This window comes from Misgurnus anguillicaudatus, chromosome 1, assembly GCF_027580225.2.
Source record: "Misgurnus anguillicaudatus chromosome 1, ASM2758022v2, whole genome shotgun sequence".
Lineage (NCBI taxonomy): Eukaryota > Metazoa > Chordata > Actinopteri > Cypriniformes > Cobitidae > Misgurnus > Misgurnus anguillicaudatus.
In genome coordinates this window covers 14,332,011-14,355,068 of record NC_073337.2, presented here as the reverse complement: position 1 = coordinate 14,355,068, position 23,058 = coordinate 14,332,011, and the positions used below count along the sequence as shown (strand labels likewise).

The 23,058-nt window shown below is 37.9% G+C and overlaps 1 protein-coding gene across 1 annotated transcript in view; it reads right to left on the bottom strand.

The window, feature by feature from the left end:
* Positions 1-648: 648 nt before the first annotated feature.
* The window catches only part of taf3 (TAF3 RNA polymerase II, TATA box binding protein (TBP)-associated facto), a 56,949-nt gene continuing 34,539 nt past the window's right edge, over positions 649-23,058 (bottom strand). The window contains exons 3-7 of the mRNA XM_055190274.2: positions 18,262-19,961; positions 9,249-9,328; positions 4,311-4,566; positions 3,876-3,982; positions 649-1,228 (exon numbers count right to left, since the gene is read on the bottom strand). Coding sequence (XP_055046249.1) covers positions 1,114-1,228; positions 3,876-3,982; positions 4,311-4,566; positions 9,249-9,328; positions 18,262-19,961 — 2,258 coding nt within the window. The 3' untranslated portion in view covers positions 649-1,113. The remainder of the gene's footprint in view (positions 1,229-3,875; positions 3,983-4,310; positions 4,567-9,248; positions 9,329-18,261; positions 19,962-23,058) is intronic.

Genomic DNA, 23,058 nt, shown 5'->3' with positions numbered 1-23,058 from the left:
TTGTTGTAACTACAAGTGAGTTGTCACAACCCACAAATTAAGCCGACTTTTCTCAACTATATTTTCTAAGTTGTGACAACTCATCTCTGTTGACATAACTTGTAAATCTGAGAGATTTAACAAAAAATGTTAAGGCAGCAAAGTATTTTTTACAGTGTGTGTATTCCTTTTAAAATTAATTTAATACCAAATTACATAAAAATTGTGTACTTTTACTTTTCTTGAGTAAAAGTAAAAAATACTAGATGTTTAACAAACTTAAATATTAAATATAATCCAAAAACTTTAAATTATGAAATGTAATGGAGTAAAAATTATGATATATGCTTTAGAATGTATTTTTTCCAAAGAAAAACACTGATAAAGTACAGATACTTAAAAATGTACTTTTATGTAGAAAGTAAAAATACTTAAGTAGTGTCCGCCTCTGAATGTAAGAATTAGAAATCATTACAAATAATGAAATGCAATTACCTATTGCATTTATTGTTTGGAGGGAGAGCTTATTTAAAAACATGCATTAAGATCGCAGTCATTGATTTATAATTTTTCAGCAATTGTTTTGGGATTTTTCAGCTGAGCGGTCAACCTCACTATTAACCCATAACCTCGTACCCAAACAAACGGCAGGAAAACAAGACAATAAGATGTGAAAAAACAACTTTTAATTAAATTCATAATAAAATGAAACTGCACCTCCAGTCAAAATCAATCAGAAGAACGTTATTAAAAGGCAGATTATGGTAGAGAATGTTTTAATCCTCTTGTGTAATGTAGCTCTGATGAATCAGATTGTACACTGAACAAACTTTAATGAGGCTGAACTGAGAGGTTCATTTCAACACGCACATCTACTTAACCATGAGTCCGGTAGAAAGATCATATAGACATACTGTACGATTCTCCACATAAAAAGTAACATATACACAATTTGAAATTTTCATTTTAAAAGATACATTATGATACGGAGTTAAGTTAACCTAGTTAAAAGAAGGGTCGGGCGAACCCAAAAAAAAAGAAACGAACGAACAAAACGACTGCAGCAAAAGAAAGTTGGAAATGAATTAAGGCGAGAACAAGTGAACATGGAGATGGGAGAAATATAAACGTGGGTCAGTGCGCTTTGCGTTTCCTCTTTTTTGTCTTCTTGTCTTTCTTCTTGCCAGTGCATTTCACACAGTACCATTGCTGGTCCTCTGGAGGGGCCGCTACAATACCCACACAGGGCCTGAAAGAAAGAGAGAGAGATGAGTTTTAGTTGCAAGATAAACTGAAATGAGTGTATCGGTGAAGAGAACACCGTATGTGCCAAGTCTACACATTTATATGAAAAACAGACAGGTGTTGTTTTATCTAAAAAGACTTGATCATTATCAATAATTCTGCTTTCATCATTAAAGAGATGCGATTTGTGCTGTTCACGTAAGTGTCTATTGATCATAATGCAAAATGCATGAAAAAGATGATTCCTGTGAATGTTTATGGTTCTGCCAGGTAATCTGTGTTCATTTAATGTGTTTAATTGAAGTGAGCTCTGAATCACGTTGTGCTGGGGTGTGTGTGGTGCTTCAAATAACATAAAAACAAAAATACTGTAAAATCACAACATATCACATTTTCTATACATATAGTAAATTGGATCTGATATTTCTTTAAAATCTCTTAAAATTGACGTATCAAAACATAACCACAGGAAAGTTTAATATTTGAGTGATTTAAAGTCAACATGAATTTGAAATTGATATAAGCTACATGTTGCTGGTCTTATTGTACATGATTTAGTGCACATCAAATAAAACAGATTGTCTTATATAATCTTTCATCTCAAACAACTTTTTTCTTCAGCTGACATCCTCTTTTCGTCTTAATTTTAAACTCTTTTAAATTTCAGGCTCCATAGTGGTATAATAAATACAATTTGTAATTTAATAAACTTAAGATGTATTAAACTAAAGTACCCTTTTTATATTTTATAGTTTACTTTGTTTTTTTACTAGAAAATACGTAAAAATTACAAAATTATTATCAAATATGTATGGATGGTTTTTGTATTTTTAAAGGGATATTTCACTGAAAAATCAACATTTTGCTTTCATTTTCTCACCCTGAACTTGTTCCAGATTTGTAAAAATGTCTTTGTTCTGCTGAATACAAAGTAAGATATTGTAAGTATGTTTGAAACTAAGTAGATCTGGGGCACCATTGACTTCAATAGTAGGAACAAATAATACTATAGAAGTGAATGGTGCCCCAGATCATTTTGGCTATTAACATTTTTCTAAATATATTTTTTCTTGTTCAGCAGAACAAATACATTTATACAGGTTTGGAACAACTTGACAGTGAGAAAAAGTTTAAATACAAATTTCAATGAACCATCCCTTTAAGTTTAAGGGGAATTTTTTTCCATATTTAAGTGCTATAATTGGTCCCCAGTGCTTCTATCAACCTAAAAAAAAAACAGTTACTTAGTTTTGGTAAACAATTCTCTGCAAGCGTAATGTTACCCTGAGTGAGAAGTGTTACCAGAATTTGTTTTAATTAAGGTAAAAAATAAAAGTTGTGTGTTTAATGTATTGTTCTTAATGTCTCAATGGATTTTAAAACATATGGTATCCAAAAAAGTATCGTTAGGAACCGGAATCGAAACGGAGATATCGAAATTGGCACCGCATTGAAAGATTTTAAACAATACCCAGCCCTAAGCGTGTGAGAACATAGGTCATTGAAATTTGGCTCCCCTTGTGATGTCAGAATGGGAAAATACCGCCCCTTAAAGTATTAGTCCATTTTCTTAAAAAAAATAAATAAATCCAGATAATTCACTCACCACCATGTCATACAAAATGCCGATTTCCCTCTTTGTTCAGTCGAGAAGAAACTAGGTTTTTTGAAGAAAACATTCCAGGATTTTTCTCATTTTAATGGACTTTAATGGACCCCAAAACGTAACAGTTTTAATTCCGTTTAAAATTGCAGTTTCAAAGGACTCCAAACGTCCCAAACGAGGCACAAGGGTCCCATCTAGCGAAACGATTGTCATTTTGACAATAAAAATTAAAAATATGCACTTTTAAACCACAACTTCTCGCCTATCTTTGGTTTTGTGACGCGGCAGCGCGACCTCACGTAGTTGCGTAATGACGTCGAAAGGTCACGTGTTTTGCGGACCATTTTAAACAATAAACTGACACAAAGACATTAATTAGTATCATTCCACAACAACTTCGGAACGGTCCTCTTTCTCTACACTTATAAACACTGGGGCGGAGTTTCGCATACGTCCTCCGTGACCTCTTGACGTTTTGCGTGGGGTTGCGCTGGCGCTTCACAGGACCGGAGGTGGACGAGAGGTTGTGGTTTAAAAGTTCATGTTTTTGTTTTTCTTGCCAAGAATGACAGTCGTTTTGCTAGATAAGACGCTTATGTCTCGTTTGGGATCGTTTAGAGTCCTTTGAAACTGCAATTTTAAACTGCATTAAATCTGTTACATGTTGGGGTCCATTAAAATGAGAAAAATCCTGGAATGTTTTCATAATTTCTTCTTGACTGAACAAAGAAAGACATCAACATTTTGTATGACATGGTGGTGAGTAAATTATCTGGATTTTTTTTTAACAAAATGGACTAATCCTTTAATTTGCACTATCCAACCACAGCACTGCCATTTAGTGCAGAGATCAGCTCATTTGCATTTTAAAGGACACACCCAGAAATGGCACATTTTTGCTCACACATACAAAGTGGCAATTTTAACATGCTATAATAAATTATCTATATTTTGAGCTAAACCTTCACATATGCACTCTGGGGACACCAAAGACTTATTTTACATCTTAAAAAAGTCTTTTGAAAGGTAACGTAAAGGTTCTTACCAGTGATACCAGTCGTCACACTCGTCACAGCCAATCATAGGACTGCCATCATCAGGTTTGTTACATCCCGGACAAATCCAGATTCGATTACCGGACTTATCTACAATCTATGATCAAAACAGAAACACAAAAGTGAAATTAGTTCATATAGTTAAGATAAAGTTCCACATTTAAAGCTGTAATGAGATGGTTGATATCTGCACACCTGTGATCATACATCACTTCAATGACATATTAGAGATGGGCGATACATTTATAAATTAAAAGCAAGCAGCGAGTGAGATTTATAAAAACTATGATATGTCAGTTTATTACTGATATATACTAATAATGTGGCCAGTTAAAATTATGCTGATAAACTGGATTATTATTATTACTATGATTGAGACTATTATTCATAAGTTTGACTTGCACGTATGTGTATGCGAGACTCACCACGTATGCACTGACGGTCTCCGTGACAACGCTGCATCCACGTGCTTTGGCTTGGCTGGGTGGGGACTGAATAAAAGGGGTTGGGGTTGGAGGGATCAGGACAGGGGGAGGGCGGGGTGGGGGCACGACAGGAGCCAGGGCAGGTGGAGGAGGAGCCGGAGGGGAACGCATCCTAGCCCCTGGACCGGACTTGGCCACTGGGGTCCGTGGTGGTGGAGGGGTGGGCTTTGATTCTGGGACCACCTTGCTGATCACACTGGTGAGACACATATGGAAGGGTTATATAATGCATATAATGCAGTTACTATACTGTTGTTTGCTGTATATACAAGTAATGGAAATGCAACATGCATCATAAGTATATTACAGTTTTAGTTACGTTAACACAACCAATATTATTATTAATATAATTATATTTTTCTGATTATAATATTGATTATTGAATCATAATTTCTTTATTTTTATTAGAAATCAATGGAAATTTTAAACAGCATTCACACTAGGGTTCATGTCACATTAAGTGTCTTTTAAATGATGCCAGACATGCTGATTGAACCCTGCTGTTGCTGTGTAACAGGTTGACTGACAGGCTCAGAGAGAGTGGACAGCGCTGCTTGCTACGGTACTGACCCTGAGAAGGGCGTGTCAAACATCCAGCTCCGATTACACACACAGACACTCATTATTTATGCTTTATCTGAGTGACACCTCGCACGCACACAGGGCTGCCTTTCAGTGCAAAGATGGTGTGGGGTATGCACTGTCCAGGATATGACCCACAAACCTCAATGAGGTCAAAGTTCACCTGTATCAAAGGGCCTTCTGTTGAAATCTCACAACATTTATACTGTAGCCTTCAAACATGAGAAATTATGATCAGTACCAATAACTGATATTTTTGTTATGGTCAACAAATGATATAATACATGATGTTATTGAATAGTTACATGCCATCCTCATTAGCCATTGGTTGGAAAAGAATAAAATCCTCTTTTTGTGGAAACCTTTTGTCAGATGAAACCCCCCTGAGATTAAGTAAATAAGCCCTAATGTTGTTTGCACTTAAAAAGTCAAGTAATCATGACTTAACATTACTTATTTTTTTATTTTGGATCCATAACTTTAAAATTGAAGTGCAATGAACTTAAAATTATCAGTACAAAACAAAAGTAATTCCCATAAGTCTTTACGCCTGAAATGTTTTGATTATTTACGCTTGTTCAATGAATAACAACTGATGGGATATATAAACAGTTGTTATTAAAATATCTTCGAGTTTTACACTCTTTGTAGTATTATTGTTGCCGTTTTGTTGTAAATTATAGTTTTTTGTGAAGTCACAGTTATGGTGATCAGTGTTTACTTTTGTATACTGCCCTACAAAGCCAAAGTGCAGTAACTACGCATTTGGTCAAAATTGAAATGGGCTTTGTGAGATCTGTTGTGTCTTGTGACAAAGTCTCCTGGTTCAACTTTGTCCTATTTCAGAAAAACGTGCGTGCCAAAATTGCAGTAACGTGTTTGACTGGTTGGTGTAAAAAACGTTAAGGGCATTTTTCTCAGTTTCAGTGTTTGTGTAGTTACTGCACTTAGACTTTGTAGGGCAGCATACATGGACCCTGTTCAACTCATTGTATTTGTGTGAACAATGTTGTGTGTTTTTGTGGAGAATTAAAGGAATAGTCTACTCATTTTCAATGTTGAGATATGTTGTGACCTTGACTGGGAGTTGTTGATGCATCCCTCTGTCATCTGTGTGCGTGCACGTGGGCGCTGGGGCGCGCTGCGACGCTTCGATGGCGTTTGGCTTGGCCCCATTCATTCGATGGTGCCATTTGGAGGTGGAGTTGGAGGTGACTAGACACATCAACGTTTTTCCTATTTGGGACTAGTAGTTATACGAGCAAGTTTGGTGGTACAAAATAAAACGTAGCGCTTTTCTAGGCGGATTTGGAAGAGGAGCTATATTTTGTGACGTGGTGGCACTTTTGGGAGTACTTCGACTCGCCTGAAAAGTCCGCTCCCCTTCTCACTCTCATAATGGGAGAGGGAGGGTGTTACTGCGCCGAGTCGAAGTACTCCCAAAAGTGCTATTACGCCATAAAATATAGTTCCTCTTTTAAATCCGCTTAGAAAAGCGCTACGTTTTATTTTGTACCACCAAACTTGCTCGTATAACTACTCGTCTTAAATAGGAAAAACGTTGATGTGTTTGGTCACTTCTAACTTTATCTCTAAATGGTACCATTGAATGAATGGGGCTAAGCTAAATGCTATCGAAGCGTCGCAGCGCGCCCCAGCGCCCACGCGCACGCACACAGACGACAGAGGGATGCACCAACAACTCCTAGTCAAGGTAACAACACATTTCAACACTGAAAATGAGTAGACCATTCCTTTAACTTGTTTAACAAGAAATATAGATTTTTCATTCGTTAAAATCCGTTTTTATAAGTAGTACTTATATAGTTATTGCTATAACTACCTGTTATTGGACCTTCATCTTTTTTTTTTAAATAAAATGTATCCGAGTAATCAGTTTTCTGATATACTGTAGTGTTGTGAAATGGTCACATGACATTTAGATAAAACAAATAAAATATATTTAATATTTTGTTAATAAGTGTGATTTTATTTTTTTAGATTTTTTTAGTTAAAAATTATTTATTTATGATTTTTTGTAATTTATTCATTTCTTTCATTAACTCACAAATGGGCATTGGCCGGTAACCAGTTTCAAGGTACCCCAAGGTTTTGAAAAGTCAAAGTTTCAAAACCACTAAAACTTTCTGTGATACCGTTTCTAAGGTATGAGCCGTGTTTACACAAAATTAGTTAAATCATTAAGTCATGTAATTGATTTATTATATATACATATAGGGGAGAACCGTGGCAAAAGTAACACGGGACAAAAGTAACAAAGAGATTTTCTCTGAGCCCTGAAAACATTTACATCCCAAACTACGACAGAATCTTAGGCACCCAACCCCTGACAGAGCTGACAAAAATTGCGTATTTACTCGCCGTTTCCACGTGTTGATCCAGAAAGGTGTTTTCAGCCATGATAAGTAAATTCTTAAAGCGGTCATTTTTTTCATCTTATAATGCGTTGTGTTTCTGGTTTCATGTGTTAAAATACTGATCAATCTACGGGTTATTTAGTGTCTAACACATCCTGAAGTTTGACTTCTCTGAGTTTTTCAAAATAAAAGTAAATCGTGTTTAAATGTAAGGAGATCCTGTCGGGACGAAAGTAACACTTGTTACTTTTGTCCCGCTGCTAATATTGTATATTTTGAAAATTTATATTAATCTAATTTGATTTCATTTCATTTTCAATAGTGTTCAAACTGTTGAAATTTTTTTTTATTCTCAACAATTTAAGTTTGTAGTGTTGGTTGCTTTTAAAACTGAAATTTAAAATGAAAATGTAATTTTTTTACAAGGATAAATTACAAAATATGTTTGCAGTTACATATTAACAACATCATAGTCATGTTTATTTAATAAAAACATGTGTAACACAAAAATCTATCTTGTTTTGTTGTGTTACTTTCGTCCCTGCAGGTGGGGTCAAAAGTATCAATTCACTACTTATGTTTAAAGTCGTTTTACATTTTTACAAAATTCCACCTTGTATTGATAGACCACCCTTGTGAGTTATTGACCACCGCAAAAACATATCTCTGTCTATAACATTATCTTTTAAAATTACGTTTTTCTGAAAAATTTTACTTTCGCCCCCGTTCTCCCCTATATATATTGCAGAAATCTATTTTTTAAAAAAGAATATTGTAATTCAAAGGCTTTATTTTTAAATCTGTTTTGTGTCCACTTGAAAAGATGTTTGTATATGCAGACATTAAAAAATAATAAAACACATTTAAGTTTTGCAATGGTAATACACCGTGAAACCATGGTATTTTTGGTCTATGCCTACTCCCAGATAGTGCCACAGTTTAACAGTTTAGTAAAATAAACCAATCAATCAATGACTGTCTCTGCATATTTATCAAGGAGATGAATAAAAAACAGTTTTTCTTAAATGAATAACTTATTAAACACTTAAGTTTTCAAGTTCTCTCAAGAGGTAAATCTATCATTTCACATTTTGTAAGTAAAATGGGTAAAAAAAGATTGATAACTATTTAGTATAGGTGACCAGGCATACAAAATTAGTTTCTTTCCTGCACCGATAAACTGAATATATAGACACTGATATTGTCCAATACCAATATGACCGCTGATACGCATCTCTAAAATCTTTCAGCCTAAATATAAACAAGATCTAAAGCTTTGTGCTTCTGTAAACTGAAAAACAACTATGCGCACAAAAGAAACATCTGCTTTTGAAAAGACTGCTAATTTTGTTTTTCTAAAGCGCAGACTACAGGTGCAAGGAAAGGGCACAACACGGACGACATCAGACACGCGACACACACTCGCAGCTTGAGAATAAAGGCCTTCCTTTACAAACATACACACACGGGCAAACGCTAACGTTTCCTGTCCTGCATGCAGGTGGAAGTGAAAATGTGAGGGACGAATTCAAAAGCTCAGTCAAAACAGGGCACAGACGTCAGAGTCCAAATCACAGCGGCCATTAGCGCGACATCAGTCACGTGTAGACATACAGGAATTGGTAATCGCCTTACCTGTAGCATGTGCTGTGCTGTGTGTGTGTATGAGGAGGTTAAGTGGTGTGAACACTGCCTCTATTGATAGGAGTGTGCAGCGGGGGCTGTGATGGGGGCTGTGATGCAGGGTTGGTGTGTGTATTTGCCCCCCTTAAAGACCTCATGGGCCGCCTGGGACCGGTCACAAGACCCAAAGACTGAAACTCACACCTGTAGACAGACTCACAGACTCTGACCACACAGAGAGCTGTCTGATACCTTCAACCCTCCGTGTGTATGTGCGTGTGTGTGAGGTACTTACATCTTGTCTTGTCCAGCGCCCACTCTGAGGGTCAGTCGGGGTATGACAGGAGAAGGCGGGACGGCGGGAGAAACTTCGGCCTGTAGAGAAAAAGAAATCAATTGAAATCAATTGAAATCAGTCGTTCTAGGAATTGGTCTAATGCTATGGTCTATCAAACTGGTAAGCACTGATATAGAAGATACACCGATAAACCAAACCGATCAGAGGACCCATTGACTTCCATAGTATTTTTTTTCCCTACTATGGAAGTAAATGGGGCCTCTGATCGGTTTGGTTACAAACATCCTCAAAATATCTTTCTTTGTTTTCAGCAAAGAAATTTGTAACACGAGATTGAGTAAATGATGAGTTTTCATTTTTGGGTGAAAATGAAATACTTTGTTATCATGTTGTTACGTTAGATTTTTAAAGGCAGAGTCCACAATGTTTGAAAAACGCTTTGGAAAAGGAGACGGGCTGACTACCAAAACACACTTGTAGTTTTTTAATCTAATTTTTCAAAAAAAAAAAAAAAAAAATTTAGAATTCAAACTATTTTTAGAAGACCACCACAAACCCCCAATGCTACCCATGTATTATAGTACCCAAGTGTAGTAACCTTGACTTTTTGGAGGACTGATTAACATTTGCATTACAATAGTTTTACTACATATACCGTAATTAAACTATGCCAAAATACTCAACCAAGTGGAAAGCCAACTTGAGGGATTCACTCCCACAAAAAATGCAGTGTACATGGCTATAAATAACAGAAAAGTAAAGTCACCAAACCTCAAGCACACGCACCCACTCGCACTAAAAGGATAAGTCCATTTTCTTAAAAAAATCCAGATAATTTACTGACCACCATGTCATCAAAAATGTTGATGTCTTTCTTGGTTCAGTTGAGAAGAAATTATATTTTTTGAAAAAATTTAAATGGACTTTAATGGACCCCAATACTTAACAGTTTTAATGCAGTTTAAAATTGCAGTTTCAAAGGACTCTAAACGATCTCAAACGAGGCATAAGGGTCTTATCTAGCGAAACGATTGTCATTTTTTGACAAGAAAAATAAAATATATGCACTTTTAAACCACAACTTCTCGTCTATCTCCGGTCTTGTGACGCGTAATTCACGTAATTGGGTAATGCCGTGGAAAGGTCACGTGTTACATATATAAAATGCACATTTGTGGACCATTTTAAACAATAAACTGACACAAAGACATTAATTTGTATCATTCCACATACAACAACGTCGGAACGGTCCTCTTTCTCCACACTTGTAAACACTGGGGTGTAGTTTCGCATACGTCATACATGACCTCTTGACGTGATGACGTATTGCGTGAGGTCGCGCTGGCGCATCACAGGACCAGACATAGATGAGAAGTTGTGGTTTAAAAGTGCATATTTTTATTTTCAAACATGACAATTGTTTCGCTAGATAAGACCCTTATGCCTCGTTTGGGATCGTTTAGAGTCCTTTGAAACTGCAATTTTAAACTGCATTAAAACTGTTACGTGTTGGGGTCCATTAAAGTCTATTAAAATAAAAAAAATCCTGGAATGTTTTCATCAAAAAACAAAATTTCTTCTCGACTGAACAAAGAAAGAGGTTGAAGTGCTGCAAACTAAGTGCTTTTAGTAAAATATTGGAAAACGGTGATGTTTTCCTTTAACACACTAGAGGGACAACGTAGTGTCCAGCTTATCAAGTTTAGCTAACACTTGGGAGCCAGCCTTGCAAAACAAAACTCTCTATGTACACGCACACCTTTTCACATCAATGATGCTGGCAGTAGTGAGGCCGGTCTGAGCCCGTGAGAAATGAAACAGGGGTACACAGACAGCTTGTGTGGAAAGGTAAAAACCACAAAAAAGGAGGATGAAAAGAACAAAGCGCACATGAGATGGAGGTGACGATAGCACAGGGATGGATCACACGGCTCTGGCGGAAGAGACCTGCATGGAGTGCGTCTCAGGGGTTTCTCTGAGGCTTAACGGGAGCGAGGCGCTCTTTGTGTTCGCGTCGGGGAGAACCCCTGCCGCTGCTGCGCTTTTGTGTACCCAGATCCCCCATAATGCCGCTTCACTAATTGTTTAACACAGAAACATGTCTTTTCTCCCTTTAATGTTTTTGTTTTTATTGTTGTGGAGCGCATTCATTACAAAACCTTTGTGGATTTGGAGACTCCTCCCTGTGTCTCCCTCGCTCTCTTTTTACTACCCACCCCATCCTCTCTTTCACTCTGTTGTTTGCATCCTTTCTTCTATGGAAAGAGAAGAACATGAACATCAGCAGAATTGAGAAGATGGCTGGCAGGTTGCATCATCTGGAGAGAATAGGAGCGTGAGATGCCGCGTTAGCCACCGCATTAGCATATATGCATAAACAAACCTGGCATGCGATGCCCAAAAAACAAGAAAATCATCTGGAGGTATGCCTGCACTCGTTATTTTCATTCTACAATTTGCATTTTAGATGCTAAAATGGATGGGATTTATGAAATATCATGACCATGACTATCAGACATTACTTCTAGAGATACGAGCTTGGGAACGAATTGCCAACCCCACTTGCTCCTATATACGGGTTACACTATACTGGGACTGCAACTCTAAACTGCCATGAAAGATTGATCAGCAGTTTGTACTTCAGTTGATTAGAGGACTTCTTGAGTTAACACTGGACTCGGCACAATGAACTTTAGACTGCCGGAATAATCTATGGAAAACTTTGAAAGAAGGAATGAGCCAAAACGCTTCACTTGTGCCCCTTTGCCATCAAGGCAGGTTGAGTGCTGATTCAGAGCCAGTGCCTAATTTCAAATCAGTTCTTTCTTTTTCGAAACCCAAAGCACCAGCTCTGAAGAACCAGGAAAAGTGGTTCTTAAGTAGCCCCAAAACATTGCTGGTCTACATTTAAGGACCGACTGTGTCAGACAAATACGTTAACCCAGAAACAACCTCTCTTTACTACCTGTCATGAGGAATGGCACAAGGGCTATCAGAGACTTACTATCCGGATAAAATTAAACGGGAGTTGGTTCTTTGCATGATATCATAATGGTCAGATAAGAGATGCCACAGCCTGTTCTTTACTAGCAACTAAAATCTACATGGATTTTTTTTTATTCGAATAATATTTTAAGTATGTTACTAGGACCAATTAGGTGGGCTGAAATCTAAAGGACACACTGCTTGGTATGTCAATTTTACGAAGCTGCCATTAAAAGTTGTAGGTCAAATGCAAGTAGTTTTAGGTTGCGACCTCCCACTTGGTACATACAAAAGGGGATCTTTATTTACTAACCTCAAAGTGGCCATAGTGGCTTGCTTGTCCAACACTCAAGCTTCTCTACTCCTCCCTAAGGAAGGAGCTAAAACCGTGTGTCTCGATGATAAGGCCTGCGCACGTGTGCGGATGTAAAAACGAAAGTGTGCGCACACTCAGGGTGACCCACAATGGCGGGACGAGATAGTACTATCTGCTTATGTTAATTAGTCTTTAAGTGCTTGAGGAGGTGGGAGCAATGTCTTTTTCCACAAAAGTGCCCCGTCCTACTTAACCTGCTCCTATCGCGTTTAGTTCTGCTCATTCAGACGCGCACGTACCAACCACAGACGGTTGTGGAAATGCGCAAATTGATTAATCAGCTTCTAAATGGATGTAAAGAATTGTTAAACTGGAGCGACCTGGAGACGGGTGTCACTGTTTAAAAGCACTATAAATTTAAGAAATTTTAATTTAAAATAAAAGTGAAAGAGAAACTCTTTTACAAAATGTACTATTTTACAAGCACATAATACCATAAAAAACACAATAGAATAAGTTTTTGTTAAGTAAAAAGTCAGTGCTTTAGGGCGGAAATTAGAAAGTGTGGGGAAACTGATTTCAGGTTGCAAGGTATGACTTGAATTAAAATCACACAGGACAATTTTATAGAGAATATTCATGTTTCTTTACTTTATACCAAGGCCCTAATTTCTACATTTTGAAAAAATGCCCATATCTCTTGCAGCCATGAAGGGTTTGCCATCCGTGACCCCGAGTATGTCTTAGGCATCACACACTTCCTATAATTACTGAGATTAATGAACAATAATGTATGGGTCAATGATGTGACGTTAATTATTTTGTGTCCATATGGTTCAATTAAATGTTAAAAAGGGTTAAAATTTCAAAATAAATTTGCAGATTACATGCATACATTCTCTTTTTTGAAGGCCAAGTCTAAATTTTTTGCTTTTGTTTCATTTTGAAAGAATATTTGGGGGATAATTGCAAAAATGTCAATGTGGTGTAACTGTGTCAATTGGTGTAACTAGTATTTATTTTTTAAATAAAAATATAAATATATTGATTAAAAAACGGGAATAAAATATAATCACCTAGTTTAGTGTAATATGATTTTACATACATTTTTACATTATTTGTCAAAGATTATTTAGAAAACAGAGCATATTTTTCAGCATATGTCAGGGCAAATATTAGAAAACACATTAAAATGTACATTTAGAAATAACTAATAAAATTATATTGTCAAGTAAATGTACCTATCCCGCAAGAGTTAGTTTGTCCAGAACAAAGCATTCACATAACTCATCTGGGTAATATACTTATGCCGCAATAGTTAGCCTGTCTGGAACAGAGCGGATTTTAAACCAAAATACTGTATGACCCTTGCATTACATGCGAATGGCCCCTACGCTAATAGCATTCTGTTTTTCTCTACCTGTCTCATCCTCGACCTCGAGGACAATGAGACAAATTGACCCAGTTTCTGCTGCTGTGAAGGTCATCACACCACTGATCTACTGGCTGCCCTTCACCGTGATGCCCAGCCAATGCCTAACCAGTGACCACTGGCTGAACCTGTTTAATCTGCCTACCCGTTTCATAACCCTATTGTGTTTATATATGAAGAGTTTAGTTGCAAAACGAGATAACCACCGTTTTTTTAATTGTTCAGAAATCTCGTTTTTTGGTTGTGCATTCCAATTAATTTCAATGCAACTGCAGTTGGTTTGTTTTGATTTAAACCTTCATAACTTAAAAAATACAGCTAAGTAGCACCATAAAACAAAATAATAACATAATAATAAACATGTTTTGACAAAAATCTTAAAAATTGGATTTATCTCGTTTTGCAACGAAACTCTTCATATATAAATATATATGTATCCCTCTCAAGGGGTTTTTCTCCTTCTAGGAGTTTTCCCACAGGGTTTTTCTCCTAGGGTTTTTTTTCATCCCATAGAGAGTCAGCCAACATTGGCTTAACTTAGCACTTTCCTGTATACGTTACATTATTACTACGCTCGCTTGTACGGTTTATTATTAGCCGCTGTATTCTGCTTCTTGTATTATCTATCGATTTTTCTGTGTTTTCCCCTACATCTGCTCATGTAAAGCTGCTTTGAAACAATTAACAATTGTAAAAAGCGTTATATAATTAAAATTGAATTGAATTGATATTTTAAAATAATTTTTTATTATTACGCTTACATCCCATCAAGGTGGATACAAATTTTAATATTTCTCATTCTTTGGCGCAATTGGCGGTTACACCATTTGACATTTATTTTCAGGTGCATTCAGTCTTAACTTTCATAAAAATTGTGCAAATGTAATTTTTTAACATGTGCATTAAAATAAACCTGATGCATTCTTTTAAAACAAGTAAAAAAAAGATTTTAGAATTTCTCATCTTGCCAAACTCTCATCTTGTTTTTTTCACTGACCCGCATACAGATCTTGTGTTGCTTCAACAGAAATTATTATCTTTACTCCTTCACATCAACAGAAACCTAAATAAATGCATCATTTGCTGCTTTGACCTTTATATGAACAGTGTTACAGATGGCAGATAATCACGGTAAGGTGATTTAGGAACAGTGATAGTGAAGAGTAAACAAAAGAGGTAGCATGTATTTGCACTTGGAAAAATAAACATCCTGGGGATTGCCTTGATACACTGCAGAAAGTGTTAATTTAATATCAAATGTAACTAAATGTAGGTGTGTACCATTCATCAGCACGGATCGATGCATTGACCAAATGTCTAACGATATGACGCATCGATGCCACACATAAAATAACGATATGAGGCAAGTTTATTTTGACAGTCTCCACATTCACATAGCTACCGAGACTCACAAAATTATGTACCTATAGTCACATAATTTTTTAATTCTTTTTCGTAATACTGTCAAGATTTTCCCAGTTTTTATGTGATCGTATCACGAATTTCTGTTTATTTGTCACTGTCACATATTGGTTACTCAACTGCTTTTTCCTATTTTCAAACCATTTTCGCTTCGATGTAGGGTTAGATTTGGTGTTTGCGTTAGGATGTCACTTTAAGTATTGGTTTATACAATTTTTTTCAGTTTTTTTTATATTTTCTAAATTTTAAAACATTGTCGCCTGGCGTTAGGGTTAGAGTTGGGTGTGGGTAAGAATGTCATTTTATGTAAATCTAACCCTAAACCAAAGCAACAATGGTACGAAAATAGGACAAAACAGTTGAGTAACCAATACGTGACAATGACACACAAACAGAAATTCGTGATACGATCACAAAAAAATTGGGAAATTCGTGATGGTATCACGAAAAAGAATCAAAAAATTACACGTCTAGGTACATCATTTCGTATGACTGGGCTGCACATAACATCCGTCTATGCATTTTTGCCAAACACAGATTTTTGTTTACTGCATAGATTGTGCGTCAGATTGTGATGCATCAAGAAAGCAGGGTAGCATCGAAAAAGACTGATGCAGAAATCTGCGTCTACTGCCGGACGCTGTCGAAATATCTATTATAAACCCCCAGAATCAAATCGAAATCATTTAACAGACTTTTTGTGAGGTATCGCCAAACATTGTATTGCTGGTCGATTTACACCCTTAACTGAATGCACACATGAACTTTTTACATCTTTAGATTTTAGCGGCATCAACAACAGGCCTAATATTTGTTATGTGAAAAGTCTACTAAACATTGTCAAAAACTTTAAAAGTTCCATATACATTTTTTGTGGATTATCCCATTTATCTCAAAAACACATGTAAAATAATGGCTGCAGATGCCATTTCATACTGATTTTTCATAAAGTCAATCACTTTTTAGTTAGCAAAACTAAAGGTCTATTCTAGCCCGATGTCCTGACTGTTATATTTCTAAAAAAGATGTTGAAAAGTTGAAAACCAGGAAAGGAAGTAGAGTGAACTGTAAGAGAAGTAGACCCATCCTGCGTATAAGTGGTCATAATATCCATTAAACAAGTATTGTGCAATAGATAAATATCAACATTATTTCTTTCACTTCCTATACTAGAATGTATTTTTCTGTCCCTTATCGCTTTCTCTTTCTCTGCCTTACTCTCTCAATTTCTGTTATTCGTTTTTTGGCAGCAGTACTTCTGAAGCAGTTCTCAGGAAGCAGCACTGGATGTTATGGTTAAGGTCCAGAGATAGCAGATTGCATTGTGGTCCTACAGCATTGGCATTGTGGCTGGATTTGTCCGGTTTTATGTAAACGCAATACTCTTTTCACCTGAACTAATACAACCAGTGGCGTAAAGCCCCTTACTGCTACCGACGGCATTTTTCTGCTAATCTCTACGGATTTAAGTCCCTTGCACACATACCTCAGGCCAATGACTGATAACCCCCCCCCCCCCCTCGGCTCTGCAACCCTTCGACTCTACCTCTTCTTTTTCCCTCACTCTCTTGTGTTTTTTTTGTCTTCAGGATGGCGGCAAAGCAGCCTTGCAAAAAATTAAAGTGATGGAAAGATTTAAGCAGGTGAAGAACGAGAGAAATCGCTTTTTCAATCCCATCTCCCAGTGGCAGCAGGACACAGAAAGAAAGGAGAAAAAGAGTGCGGGGTCAGGGATTCAGGTAACGAAAGAAGAAGAGACAGAAAGCAGGAAAAATTAAATCCCGCAGCAATTCAAGCTCCTCTGATGTGGTGTACATACATTATCATCGTCGTTGGACAGTGGATTGAAGGATGAGTTTGATAAAGAAGAACTAACATACTCTTTCGCAGACGCACAGACATATACACATTCGAAAATGGGTTATGAATTGGGTAAACAGAGGCTTTGAAGTGTATTATCCCTTGTTTGATTTGCACACATTGATAGTCCATTGTGTATGTATGGGGGCTGCATGCAAGGAACAGGATTCCAGGGACAAATCGACCGGAAAAGACAGAAATGTAAATGTAGCTCAGCGATCTACCTCTGATCTCGAAGGTACACACACACAACAACGAAGACGCACACAACGAGGGTAGCTAGTAGACTCCCTTGTGTTTTGCATAATTGATGCTGCACCTGATAGTCATATTGAATTCATGTGGAAGTTTTATGAATGAGCTTATGGGCTCATGTAGTTGGTATTCAAAGATTTCATTTCACTTCCTTTGCCTCTAAAAGTACAATTTTTGGCTGATCTCACAAACCAAAATACTTTTTAACCACTCACCTCCAGACATTTGGCTTCCATTTTGGTATTTAATGCCAAATGTTCAGAATCCATTAAATTATTAATGTGTATTTTTTGTGAAATATCCTGTTTACTCAAAAATCTAACTTTACAAAGTAAAATGTGTTTCAGGCTGACTTTATATATTCTAACTCAGGGATGGGCAACTTCAGTTCTGGAGGGCCGGTGTCCTGCAGAGTTTAACTCCAACCATAATTAAACACACCTGAAGCAGCCAATTAAGGTCTTACTGGGCATACTAGAAACTTTTAGGCAGGTGTGCTGAGGCAAGTTAGAGCTAAACTCTGCAGGACACCGGCCCTCCAGGACCAAAGTGCCCATCCCTGTTCTAACTAGTGTAGCAATAGTTTTCAAAATGAATATTTTTTTAATAATGTGGTTATGTATTTAAAATTTCCCCTTTAAATGTAGCTAGCTACTTTGACTGACACTTGCTTGTACAGTTTCAAAGAAGCTCCAACACTGTTTAATTTTAGGGATTTGACATGGACGGGAGCGTCTTACCATTAAATTAGTTTTTTCAAGTTTTGGTTTCTCTTTCTCTTTTTCCTTTGTCTTTTCTTTCTTCTCCTTCTCTTTCTTCTTCTCCTCCTTGTCTCGCTCTTTCTCCCTGGCCCGTTCCCTCTCCCGTTCCTTTTCGCGCTCCTTGTCCCTATCTTTCTCCTTCTCTTTCTTCTTCTTTTTCTCTTTCTTTTCCTTCTTCTTGTCTTTGTCTTTAGCCTTGGTGTCCTTGGGAAGCGGGAACACTTTGTCAGGGAGTATCGGTGGCAGAGGGGGCAGCATTGATGGGACACGTAGGCAGGACTGGGGGCTGAAGAGGGGGCTGGTGGCAACTGCGGCAGCAATGTCTTTGGCTCCTTGAGATATCTTCTTCTCTTCCTTGCCTCGATCCTTTCCCTTGTCTCGTTTCTCTTTGTCCTTCTTGCTTTTCTCTTTATCTTTCTTTTTGTCCTTGTGCTTATCCTTCTCTTTCTTTCCGCTAATGCCGTCTCTTCGCTCCTCAACCCCTAGCGATAGCTCTGGCCAAGGCAACTTGTTCTCCTCCACTTGCCCTCGTTCCTTTTCTCGCTTCTTCTCCTTGTTCTTGTCCTTGTTCTTACCTTTCTCTTTGCCTTTCTCTTTGAGTCGCTCTTTGTCTTTCTTCTTCTGCTTGGCCTTGATGTCTTTCTTAAGTTTCTTCTTCAGGAGAAAGGGGGTCGCAGGGTCTTTTCGTTCTTGGGTAGGTTTGAGAGGGGGTGGTGGCGTGGGGGGAGAGTCTGATGGCGAGGACAGGTAAGCGGGCTCTGGGGGTGATAGACTTGGTGCCTGAATTGGCTTTTGACTCTGATTGGCCTTTCGAATGACCTCATCAATAGAGTCATCCATTGTCCAGCGGTTGGGTGTGTTAAGAAGTTGGGGAATCGGCGTAGGTGGGTGTTTTCCAAGGAGAGTTTGTGGAGGTTTGATGTGGGTAAGTATTTGTTTTTGCACAGGTTTTGAAGGGTTTGGCCCATCACTGTCCGAATCAGAGTCATAAGCAAATGGGTCTGATGTGCCTTCTCCACCCGCACAAGCGCGAGCAATGACAGCGGCAATAGAATTCTCAATATCCTCGTCTCCCGTGTCATTGCCTTTGAACTGGCCATCGTGGGAATTGTCCTCTCCAGGAGGAAAGGCCCAACCACGGCCAATTGCCCCTAAATGGGCAGGGCTTGGCCTTGGACTGCGGGGGCTTTTGGGCCTACCAGGTGACCTTTTTCCTGGCTTCTGAGTGGTCTTTGGCGGAGTCAATGTAAGAGGCCGCCCCAACACACCAGTTGGTGCAGAACCACCCCCTCTTTTGGGTGACTTGTTCTTTTGTCGTGCAGGAGAGGGTGAGGGAAGTTTGGGCTTGTGTCCAGGCGTAGGGGGTGCCACAGGTGGTCGTGGTAATTCAGGGGAAAGGGGAGGGGAGGGGGAATGAGGCATGTGCTGGGAATTGAGAGAACTGAGAGGTTCTCGTGGTTCATAGCTCCATTCAGGACTAACACCGGGTTTGGTGCTCAGTCGGGGTCTCTTGGCAGCAGGCAAAAGACCCTCAGGTCTGGGACTCTGTCCTTCATGACGACTGAGCCAGTTCTCATCATTTTCTTCTTCCTCTCCATCCTCTTCCTCACCCAATGAGACCTGCATGGCCTCAGCAGAAGTGCCCATATCCGCAGGAACAGGTTCCTCCTCTTCCTCATCTTCCAGAGAGAAATGTAATATATTCATTTCATATATTTGAAATAATTCAGTTGCAACATGAACTACATATTTTTGCTAGGTACAGTAGAGAGAGAGAAGTGACCGGTACAGGTCTATTTGTTTGCTTACTAGTCCAAGTGTAAAATGTTCACCTCCATCTCTCGTGCCCAGATTTGGCTTTAGCTTTAAGGTACTTCCACACTCATTTAATTGCCCACCATGACTTACAAGTCTAAGTCAATACTTAGGCTTAGGAGTTTCTTGAAATACTTCACAAAAATATGCAAGCAATAGCAACAGTGATGCTTGCCTTATCAAACACCACTAATTACACCCATTTAGTCATGTTTGGCAAATACTGTAGATAACACCAAAGAATAAGGGTGGGGAAATCATACACTGGGAGTTAGATAAGAGAAAAGGAGCAATATTAACTGGGTGAAAATATCTTGGGGTGGAATTGAGGGCAGATATCAGAGCAACAGATCAAAATCATCCTCGCCTGATTACACAGCAGAACAACAGAGCGAACAAGATACACACACACACAACATCAGACCCACATCCGATCACGAAAACAATCTCTGATTAAATCAAAATTTTCTAATATCTCCAAGCACTCCAAACACTGGTGTGCACACAGACACACAACACATCTAGAATGGTGTGATTCTGGTTAACTGGTGGTAATCTGGCCACTGCAACACTTTTCTACTCTTTGCACCACAATGGGCGACAGGAAGTGCAGGCAGAGCCCTCTGACACTTTCTATTATAAATAGTGTAATCTATATGGTAATATTGTTGTATTCTATAGGCGCAGAATGAGGATAAGATAACATTGTGACTTTAGGCTTTCTTCCGGACGGTGGAATGGTAATAGTTATCAAAGGTTATTTGGGAATGACACGCCGGCTGCTCTCTGATTGGCTAGGACCGGTTATTTATGATACGAATTATGATAAAGATGATGTCTCTTCTGCGTCGGTCGCTCTCGCTCTCCTCGGCCCTCTCGCACAATAAATTGCTATCGTTAATCACGGGAAGGCTTTGTGCCAGCGTGATTACCGCCCTGGCCGCCGTAATAAGAATTTTTATTTAAAGGAAGAATATGGATTTGTCATCGCCTACTCAGTGTGAAGGAAAGTGACAGTATTTCACAACGTTGACATTTAATTTGTATGAAAAAAAGGAAAAGCAGCATGGGTGATATTTGCATTTTATGGCTCTATCCTCCATTTCCTTTATTCCTGGAGTAGAGGTACTCTCGCTTTTCTCTCATACAATTAACGTAGATAATAAAAAGAAGGAAAGCGAGTTTGAGAATTTAAAGATGGCACATTCCACACATTGGGTACAAAATAGAGCCTGAAATTTTAAATATGAAGTCCATTTCCTTCTACTTCAGCAGATCAGTGAAAAGGTGCATAACCTTTGCGAAATGTTGATGTCCATCAAGTCTTTGCAAGCGTTATTATAAATTGATTGTAATGTGATTTCATTGTCTACCAATTAAAATTAAATAAAAATCAACTATATAATATGGCCATTTGATAAACTTCAAACTTTTATGTTACAGTAAACAGTTTATCCAACACATCAAAATTGTCTCATTACAAAAACCATGCAAAAACCTATCAGTGGAAAGTAAAATATATGAAAATCAGCATTTGTGCGTACGTGAGGGATTGAAATAAGAGATATTTTTGAGCTTGTGTGATAATTTTCACACACCGGGCCTCTTTCTCAGCCGTCCAGCAGAGAAACGGCTCTGTTTTCACTTGCAACCAGTTTCTCTTTCATCTGATATCAAAAATCACCCCCTCGTTCCTATTTCATTTGGCACTGGTGAAGAAAAGCATGGATTTGTACACTCACACATATAAACACACAGCGCTTAATTGATTGTGTCACTTACAAATGCGAATAAGACTAAAGACAGGGAGTGATAACGCGGGAGAGCCACTGCGCCAAAAATGGTACATGGGAATGGAAATAAGCTTACACACACATTGTAAAGTAATTAAAATAGAGAGATAAGAAAAAGAGTGGATGAGAGAGAGAGAGAGAGAGAGAGAGAGAGAGAGAGAGCTCAATTTACTGAAGCTCAATGCCTGATGCAACTAACTGGCTACACACACGCACACACAAATAGTTAGGTTAGGTAAAGATATGTTTGGGAGGGTGCAAACTCATATCACTTTCATTAAAATCTTTCTCGCCCCCCTCCTTCCTTTGTGGTACATTAACAAGAAAAAGTTGGATTAAAGCCTGCTGCAATTAAAGGCAGCTCATTTATTGGGGTCTCCAATCAATGGAGAGCGTGAGACATGGGCTAAATGAGACGAGATAAGATGCTTTAATGTTCCAATTCAGTACAGCCTCCACGCGGGACAATTACTAACATCTGAGAGCCTCCTCTGCGTGTGCGAAGAACAACCAACCTGTAGGAGTGTGTTTAATGGAGAAGAGATCTACACCACATTGCTACAACATCTTTTACAAGAAGAGAATTAAATACAATTAATTACTTTTCTCAATGCAAAAAAAAAAACTTTTTAAACTTTAAATCACAAATTATGAATCATGTGTGTTGGTCAATAATCAATTTGAAATGCATTTGAATTAGTCTTGGTTTTTCCCTCATTACCCTTCAACTTTAGTGAGTTTGCCGAATTGCCGCAGCACGACTTGGAAGACCTTTCAGGGCATGTGTGTACACTAAAGATATTTATTGTATAAAATGATGCCAAACATTTATACTTTATAAGCACACAGCTCAGTATGAAGTGAATGGTTGTGCGGAGCATGTGACATCACAACGAATCAACAATGTCATTCATTGACAACTATTTTTGGTAATTGAATATTATCCATTGTATCGATTAGTTATTGCAGCTATCTCAGTATTTGGTTTTGAGACTTTTGCCTGGTTTTTACAGACAAGGTCACAAATTAGGAACTTATTTTTTTTTAAAGAACAATTACAAAGTAACCATCACGTCAGTCCTTTATAACATAAAAAATATTTGTATTTATCACTAAATCATTGTGTTGCAAACAAACATATCAACATTTATTTTCTATTCCAGGTTTA